Below are 9,754 nucleotides of genomic sequence, written 5' to 3' on the forward strand. Positions count from 1 at the left end.
CCCTCTTGTCAGCAGTTCCTTCTTAAAAGTATGCAACATAGTAAAAAATAAGAAGTATGCCTGGTCAATATATGGCATCATACAAAAGAAAAAGATTGATTAATCTGTTGTCAGTCTAAACATTTTTCTAATAAAAAAATTAAAGACACAAAAGTAATAAAAATAAACTCCCTTTTCTTCACAATGGCAACCATCTGATAGACGTCATATTAGTAACATCCACACAACGCCAAGCTGTAACATCATTAGACGTTGATATTTAGTTGTTTTTAGGTTGTGTTGGAAAGTGACCAAAATCCAACATCTGTCAGAAATTGGACACTGATGTTGGGTTCTGATGTCTAACTGGTTTTCATTTTCACTTCCAAAATGCAACGCCCCATGAGATTGCGGTACAACATCAATCTGACGACATGTTGACGTCATTTGCCTGCTGGGTGGGGCCAATTCTCCAGTTAGTCCCTTAATGTGCCAACTGAGGTGATTGCAAACTGTTCTATGATTAATAAACAACAACATAACATATTAAGATAACCACAGATGCTTATATTACGTTATCTCTGATGCTGCCATTTTTTTAAATTTTTTTTTTGCACTGTACATGCGAGCTGTTCATAATTATGTAAAACCCACACAGTGAAGAGTGATTGCCAGGATTTTCATTTCACCTGCACATTTACCTTGCGGGAGTGGGTGTTCATACAACCGGGTAGTTTATTTAATACTTGCTGATGGCTCTTGGAAAATCAAGTCAATTATAAGCAGGGCTCTTGGCAGGAGAAATAACCAAGAACACTGATGTTAAAGTAACTGTTAATGATAACCCAGAGGGCATTGGATAACTGCCCATGTAAAATGTTAGCTGTTCATAACCCAGTTTACACTGTAAAACACAAAGGCAGACGCTGTGAAAGGTAATGATGGGTACAGTGGTGGGAGGTTTTGTAAACTGAGGGAATATATCATGTTTTGGCCTGAACTGTCTGGAGGAAAAGCACAAATATCTGCTGAGCTTCGCGATGGTTCATGATTTTTAATGTTCTGGTTGGAAAACATTGTATGATATGAAATAAATGTGACATTGGAGAGACGACTACTAATTGCTTTAATAAGATATTGCTTATTTAAGGTACATCAATGTTTGCATTTACAATATATACATGATGTTGCTGTCAAATAATAAAGATCTGCTAATTTATTTAAATTGTTGATGTTAAAATGTTGTCTTGTTATTTTCTATCTATCTATCTATCTATCTATCTATCTATCTATCTATCTATCTATCTATCTATCTATCTATCTATCTATCTATCTATCTATCTTATAATAACTAATTTATTTTGTCTTTGCCATGATGACAGTACATCATATTTAAAGTTAACTAGGTTAATTAGGCAAGCCATTTGACAACAGTGGTTTGTTCTGTAGCCAAGCGGAGAAAAACACCTTAAGGGGACTAATAATAATGACCGTAGCAGTTAATATTTTATATTTATTTATTCATTTTTCTTTTCGGCTCAGTCCCTTTATTAATCAGAGGACGCCACAGCGGAATGAACCGCCAACTTTTCCAGCATCTGTTTCACGCGGCAGATGCCCTTCCAGCTGCAACCCATCACTCTGAAACACCTATACACACATTTACACACACACACACACACTACACTATGGCCAATTAGTTTATTTAATTCCATTATAGCGCATGTGTTTGGACTGTAGGAGAAACCGGAGCACCCAGAGGAAACCCACACCAACACGTGGAGAACATGCAAACTCCAAACAAAAATGCCAACTGACCCAGCCTGGGCTTGAACCAGTGACCTTCTTGCTGTGAGGCGACAGTGCTAACCACTAGGCCACCATGCTGCACTCTATTTACTATTTGTTTAGTAAAATACTTCAGACCATACAAGTATAACTGATGCAATATACAGTTGAAGTCAGAATTATTAGCCCCCCTGAATTATTCGCCCCCCTGTTTATTTTTTTCCCCAATTTCTGTTTAACGGAGAACACATTTCTAATCATAATAGTTTTAATAACTCATTTCTAATAACTGATTTATTTTATCTTTGCCATGATGACAGTAAATAATATTAGACTAGATATTCTTCAAGACACTAGTATTCAGCTTAAAGTGTCATTTCAAGGCTTAACTAGGTTAATTAGGTTAACTAGGCAGGTTAGGGTAATTAGGCAAGTTATTTTATAATAATGGTTTGTTCTGTAGACTATCTGGAAAAAATTTAGCTTAAAGGGGCTAATAATATTGTCCTTTAAATGGTTTTAAAAAAAATAAAAACTGCTTTTATTCTAGCCGAAATAAAACAAATGAGACTTTCTCCAAAGAAAAATATTATCAGACATACTGTGAAAATGTCATTGCTCTGTTAAACATAATTTGGGAAATATTTAAAAAAGAAAATAAAAATCAAAAGGGGGCGAATAATTCTGACTTCAACTGTACATCAAATCATGTCAAAAAATTAAACCAGAGGGATTAGTTAAAAGTACCCCAATTCCAAGGGAAAGGGTGGGCTGTTGTGTAAAGCAATACAAGAGCTTTAACTTTAGACCTTAAAGTTCACAAAGTAAACATGCTAATGATGGGCGTTGGAGCTTGTGCTAGCAAACAGATGGCATGACAATGCAGAATTGTATTTATAACAATGACAACGGCATGTACAGCAAATGACTTCTGACCTTCTAATACTTAATCCGTTTGACATTTCCCAGTAGTGTTTTTCTTATTATTTATATCTAAGGATAATTTTATATGTACAGCTTAGTGTGTACATATAAAACTATGTGTAAGCTATTTAACTTTACTTAAACTGGTTCTTAAAATTATAAAAGTTATTCGTAACAAGTTATTTTATGGTTGTAAATACATTAGAAATCTTTCTGTAGGTGTTTAACGTCATTAAAAAACTTAAAGTGAATATTTTGTCATCGTGTACTCATCCTTTACTTGCTCCAAACCTTAATTATCAGTTTCTTTATTCTGTTAAATTTAATCATTACAGGTTTTGGCACAGGCGACACAGTGGCGCAGTAGGTAATGCTGTCACCTCACAGCAAGAAGGTCGCTGGTTCGAGCCTCGGCTCAGTTGGCGTTTTTCTGTGTGGAGTTTGCATGTTCTCCCCGCATTTGCATGGCTTTCCTCTGGGTGCTCCGGTTTCCCCCACAGTCCAAAGACATGCGGTACAGGTGAATTGGGTAGGCTAAATTGTCCGTAGTGTATGTGTGTGTGAATGGGAGTGTATGGGTGTTTCCCAGTACTGGGTTGCAGCTGGAAGGGCAGCCACTGTGTTAAATATATGCTTGAATATTTGGCGGTTCATTCCACCGTGATGACCCCTGACAAATTAGAGACTAAGCCGAAGGAAAATTAATGATTTGAAAGCACTTGTTGAAAATACCCCAGCATATGTTAGCGCCTTCCCAACTCATTTTAACCCAATGAATTGGGTTATTTTGATTACATGTAATTTTTTTTTCCATTTCCACTATTGATACTATTACTAGTACAACTATTAATTTTATAATTATGACTGTATCAATAAATAACATGCAGTATTCAAAATGGATGGTGAAACGGATATAAAAACACGACACGGAGAGGTAATTTGATTAAAAAAATGACAACAATATTATTGCGCTAGAGCTTAAATAAACTTTATAACACAAAAACAACACTGTTCACGCATATTAATACCGCAGTTGTGTGTCAGTTAAATCAGTTGACTGTGAAATTCAGATTTTTAACCCAACTGGTTGAGTTATTATTAGAATAAATAATCAAATAAAGGTTAAAAATAACCAAACAAAGCACCAAATATTTAACTCAACTGGTAAAGTTGTTAATAAATAACCTAATAAAGGTTAAAAATAACCTAACAAAAAGCCAAGTATTTTAAACTCAACCATTGGGTTAAATAAATAACGTTTTTTAGTGTAGTGATAAACTTTTTTTGGGTGAATTATCCCTTTAAAATAATCTTTGGTAAAAACATAATTTTACGGCTGTAAAAATTAATTTTATAATGCTCTGTAAAAAATCTGTAAAAACATACAAATGATTACACTCTAATAAACGTTGAGTGATTTATTTTATACCAAATGGTTGAGTTAAACATATTTGGTGCTTTGTTGGGTTATTTTTAACCTTTATTAGGTTATTTAATAATAACTCAACCAGTTGGGTTAAATATTTGAAGCTTTGTTGGGTTATTTTTAACCTTTATTTGGTGATTTTTTTTATCTCAACCAGTTCTCATTTAGCAATGAGATGGAAAAGATACAAGACCTATATGACTTACAAAAAAATTAATTAAACACATTATTATTATTACATTGTGTTAGAAAAAAAGACTGGATCCCACATTTAGTCAAATTTTGCAGAGTCTCTAAATTTCTAAATCTAAATCTTCCCCAAATGTAAAGTGGAGGTAAGTCCAAGAAGTCTGTCAGAAAAGAGAGGCCTAACAACTTATATATATTAAAAAAATCTACACTAAATTTGTAGTTTTCTGAACTAAAACACACAAAAAAAGTAAGCATTGCAAGTTTTTTAATTTTATTTACAGTAGATTAATTAATTAATACTGATTTAACAGACACACAACAGCTGTATTAATATGCGCAAGTAATGTTGTTTTGTTTATTTAAGCTCTAACGTAATATTATTATTTTTTATTAAATTACCTCTCGTGTCGTGTTTTTTTCTATTAGTTTCACCAAGACTCTTAATTATTCATCATATTACAAACGCGTGCTTCATAGTCGATAAAACGCTTTTTCTACCGTGTTCATCTCTACAGTTTTTTTTTTGGGAGAAAATAGAAAATAAAACACATATTTGGGATATTCGGCTGTCATTCTCGCCTTTAGGACTCAGCGGAGACATTCATTATTTTACACAGGCATTCGAAAATAATAGTACTTCAATATTAATACCAGAATGGAAAAAATAACATTTAATCAAAATAACCCAATGCATAGGGTTTAATTATAATATCCAATGCATTATGTTAAAATAACCCATAGTTGGGAAGGTGCTATAATAACCTATAGTTGGGTTATATGTTGGGGTATTTATAACCCAGCTATTTTAACAGAGTAGTGATTGTTCTGTTAACATAATCTTACTGTTATAAATATGAAAATAATCATTAGGGAATGTTCTTTGTGAAATATTTTCAGGTCGCATAATTAACACCTTAAATAACCCTATGGGAGTTTTTAGGGGACGCTCTGCGTATTTCACTTTAGTAATATAACCTTTAGGGAACACTAAGTTATTTTAGATATTGTCAAAACATTCTAGAAACATTTTTTGAACGTTGTTCTATGGTTGTAAAAACAACGAAAACCGGGAACCGGGAAACAAATACTAGGTAACGGCTTTTGTTGACCTCGAGTTGCCACAACAGTAACCTTACCATGAACCTAGAATTTGTCTGGCTATTCAATGAACTCCATTGCCAGAATATCTAGCAATAAGAGCGATGAATGTGATATAATACTGTCCCAAAAACTATAATAAAACTAATGAAACTTTGCTAAAACATGTCGAAGAAGAGAAAAGGAACAGCTAATAAAACCAAGGCTGAGGACACAAACTCCCTCTTCTTCTTCTTTTTCTTCCTCTTCTTCTTCTTCTTCTTCTAATAGACTTTGCGTTGTCATGATTACACAGACACATTATTCGGCTTTATTATGTTTTATAACTTTGCATTACCTTGATCATCATCATCGGCGCTCAACAAAAGAGACTGCTGAGTCACGGCATGACGTCACGGTCACGTGTGCTCCCCGCAAGCAAAGTGTCCGTGCGCGAGGAAGAGCCAGACAGACCGAGCTCGCGCACTCTGCGATCAAATATCAGCCTCTCGCCACCGGAGACCCGCTTTATATTCCCCCACATAACGTGAAACCGGAGCCCGTCCTCGACCTGAGAGGATCCGTATTTAAACTCATCGGTATTTAAACCCACTCATATAAGGCCTAGCGTGAGCGCGCGCGCGAGCGAGTTTAACGTTACATTACGTCGGGTTTGTTGTTGCACGTGAAGTGTGCGTAAGTTGACGTAAAGAAGAGTACGCTTTTTTGGGGGACCGTAGGTTTAGTGCTATGGGCTTGCTGTCACAGGGGTCACCGCTCAACTGGGAAGAGACCAAGAAACATGCTGACCACGTTAGAAAACACGGCATCCTGCAGTTCCTCAACATCTACAATAAAGTCAAAGACCGGCAGAAGGATGTGCTCAAGTGGGGAGACGAGGTGAGGATCTGCTCTGTTTTCCTCTTCATAATGCATTATGTATTTACACTGTAGTTACATATGATGGGGAAACACGTGGTCTGATGTAATGGAGCAGATTTGGATGCTGCTTGTGAGCAGGTGCACCCTTCACTTTGTTAGGTTGCATTGTAGTAACACTTTGAAACACTTTACTGTCCTTATAATTGAGGTAAAGTTGATTTTATATTCGCACATTCGTTCAGTCACAACTTTTGACATGCTTCCTATATTTTATATCATGGTACTTTGTATATTCAGGCTAAAATCACATGCAAGTATAACATGAAAACAATATTAGCACTATTTATTTGACCAAACAATGTCGTACTTTGAAAGTCATTGGCTGCTAATATGATTTTGCTATTTAGAATATGCATAAACTACATTTCTGAATTTCCTATTATTAAGGAGAAAGTCTTAATGTATGAATATAAAACTAACTTTACCTCAATGTCAGTATATATATATATATATATATATATATATATATATATATATTTTTATATATATATATATATATATATATATATATATATATATCCTTATAATTTATTATGCAAAAATCACTTTTTAAGGGTTTTAAGTGCAGTTGTGTGGCAACAGCGTGTGATTATAGCCAGCCTTTAATGTTAAAAATAAATTAATTATTATTTTTTTAATCACACTTGATGAAAAAAGTCTGCAGGAACACTTTGATTTCACTTTGAAAGCCCCGCCCATTAGAGACAATCTTTACCTCATTAGCATAAACAGTCCTGAGTGAGAAGCAGTCGCCTGCCTGCCCTACTTGAAGTGTTAAGGCTGGTCGAGTCGAGTGATCACTGTGGCCCAAGGCACATGCCTTGCTCGTAGCCGTGCATTTATACTTCTGCGTTCTGTTTGTGTTGCTCTGCAATAACACTTACGAAATGCTAGCTGGCAGTAGGTTTCATGTTCGTCTGTGTTGAGTTTCTTTCCAGGTGTTTTATTTTTTCTGAATGCTACTTTAATGCTGAAACGCGCTCATTTAGAGGCGGGAACTGGCAGACATGCAATAACTTTAATAATAAAGTAAACACAAAACAAAAGTGTCCATGTGGAGCTCCTTCTTGGGACTAGACACTTGGGACTCATGGCTCTCAGCTCCGCCCACGCTCGTAACGGCTACCAAGCCGACCAATCACAGAGCGCTACGCATCGTCGCGATGTAGTTACAGTTTTTGAGAGGTGCGTGTCAGCGTCAAACAATACAGGGACTGTTGTTTAAATATGAACGAATGTGCGAATATAAAACCAACTGTACTTTAATCCTTTAGTTCAGGGGTTCCCAAACTTTTCAGCCCGCGACCCCCAAACTGACAATGCCAGTGACTCTCGACCTCCAATATCCTCTGAGGTGGTTATAAATACAGAAACCTTGCATGCAATGGCGCGCACACACCATAGACCAACGTCTATTCTTCGTTTAATTTTTGTAAAGTATGTGAGTGCTGTAAATGGGTTCAGAAAATTTAACCTGCTGTTATAAAATCAATCTGCTGCATCTGACGCTATTGCTGTCTTTAACATAATGTAATTACCCCAGAGGTCGCAATCCAATAGAACTAGTAACTATAAGCTACTATAGTAACTATATCGTATATAGTAACTATAAATGACTTTTTTTTTCTTTTCAGTAGGTTATGGATAAAATACGGTTATTTTTATGGTTTAATAAAAATAAATAGATTTTTGGAAATCACCAGGCGACCCCCCCCCCCCCTCCCCCCAATTGTTCTGCGACCCCTCAGGGGCTTCCTGAGCCCCACTTTGAGAACCACTGCTTTAGCTCACTTTGCATTATGTTGCAATGTGTTGTTATTGCAGTTGGGCATAAACAGACCATTCCTCTGGATGTTTGATCTCTAAAATAAAATGTATAAGCTCTAAATGAAATTGAAAATGCCTTGACGACATTTGGACAAATTTATGTACAATTTACCTAATAATTAAATTAACTACTGGCTTATTATCTGCATATTACTGTTGTAGTACTTATAAAGTATATTCTGTGTGATTCTATTCTTCATCCCTAATCCTACCCAATACCTAAACCCAAATTCTACCTTACTAACTATTAACAAGCAGCAAAATTTGTAGGTTAATGATCTATTAGTCTTTTTTCAATTGTGAAAAACTAGAGTAAGAAGGTATGAGAGGGTGTGTCTAAACTTTCCGTTTTGCATAGAATAGAGTGTGTGTGGTGCGGTCTAGGCATGTAAAGATCTGCCCTACACTGCAGTTTTAATTTCACATGTTTTGTGCAAAGAAGAAAAATGACAAAATCCTGTTTCCTGTGGTTAGTCAAGGTGTAACAACACATAAATAAAATGGTCGTTTTAGCTCAGCTACTAAACATAAACTCAACTGGCTTTATTATTATTATTATTATTATTATTATTATTATTATTATTATTATTATTATTGTTATTATTATTATTATTATTTTTAATTAAATAATTGTTTACTAAAATTGTAGTGTTGTAATAAATTATAATTCAATCTCAACTGTAATGTTTCTTACAATTTTGTGCCAATAATTATTGATACACAATATTTATAAACAATCCGTTTATTTAAAAAAATCAACTACTTCGTTTCAATTTACCAACATTACTTAAACAAAAAATCTGGTCTCTTATGTCCTATAATAAAATAAACGTGTTAAAAAGATTGTTAAACTTAATAAATACAATGTCACCATGTGTGTGCAGTGGTTAAGTATAAACGTTGAATAATCAAAGCAAACTTTAGTAGATCAACATCTGTTAGATGGTAATAACAACGATACACATTAAACCTTAAAGTTTGTAAGCAAAGCAAATTATGATTCTCAAATCTGAGCTTTCAAGCAAAGGACCCAATCATCAGTCAGACGTGTTGGTTAACTCTCTCTTGTTTTAATGCAAGTTGCTTGTTTCCATACTTGGCAGGGATGTTTTTTTTTTTTTTTTGCAAAGCTTACACACAACATTGTTTTGGTATAGTGTTGTCACGATACTGGAATTCATAGCTATCAGTACTGAAATTTTAAATACGTCCATATCCGGCTAACGTTTGAGCGCTGATTTGCTATTGTGTTCACATGCTCAACAGAAATGACTGTGATTGGCTGTGAAGGTCATCAGTTCACCAAACTCACAGCTGTTTACTGAGTGTAACCACGGATACAGGGACAGTGGAGAGTTTTAAAGCTGTCAAGATTAGTCGATTCATTAGCGAATCGCCCGTATGCCAGCTTATAAACAGACCAGCTGATCTTCGCAGCTTTAAAACACTCCAGTGTCCCTGTGCTGTTAAGGTTTTTAAAATTTCAGTACCGATTGGTATCGAATTCCAGTATCGTGGCAACACTATTCTGGTATTGGTAAGAAAAAAAGAAACCAAAAACTTTACCTTTTTAACTACAATTTTTTCACTGCTACTATC

The 9,754-nt window shown here is 35.0% G+C and overlaps 2 protein-coding genes across 3 annotated transcripts in view; one reads left to right on the forward strand and one right to left on the reverse strand.

Moving 5' to 3' along the window:
- eloal (elongin A, like) overlaps window positions 1–5,889 on the reverse strand; it is a 40,504-nt gene extending 34,615 nt beyond the window's left edge. For both annotated transcript variants that reach the window (NM_001444277.1, NM_001444276.1), the window contains exon 1: window positions 5,745–5,889. In NM_001444277.1, the coding sequence (NP_001431206.1) occupies window positions 5,745–5,759 (15 nt within the window). In that variant the 5' untranslated portion in view covers window positions 5,760–5,889. The remainder of the gene's footprint in view (window positions 1–5,744) is intronic.
- gclc (glutamate-cysteine ligase, catalytic subunit) overlaps window positions 5,839–9,754 on the forward strand; it is a 35,360-nt gene continuing 31,444 nt past the window's right edge. The window contains 1 exon segment of the mRNA NM_199277.2: window positions 5,839–6,286. Coding sequence (NP_954971.2) covers window positions 6,137–6,286 — 150 coding nt within the window. The 5' untranslated portion in view covers window positions 5,839–6,136.

Source organism: Danio rerio, chromosome 13 (assembly GCF_052040795.2).
Source record: "Danio rerio strain M-AB ecotype USA chromosome 13, GRCz13ab, whole genome shotgun sequence".
NCBI classification, from domain to species: Eukaryota; Metazoa; Chordata; class Actinopteri; order Cypriniformes; family Danionidae; genus Danio; species Danio rerio.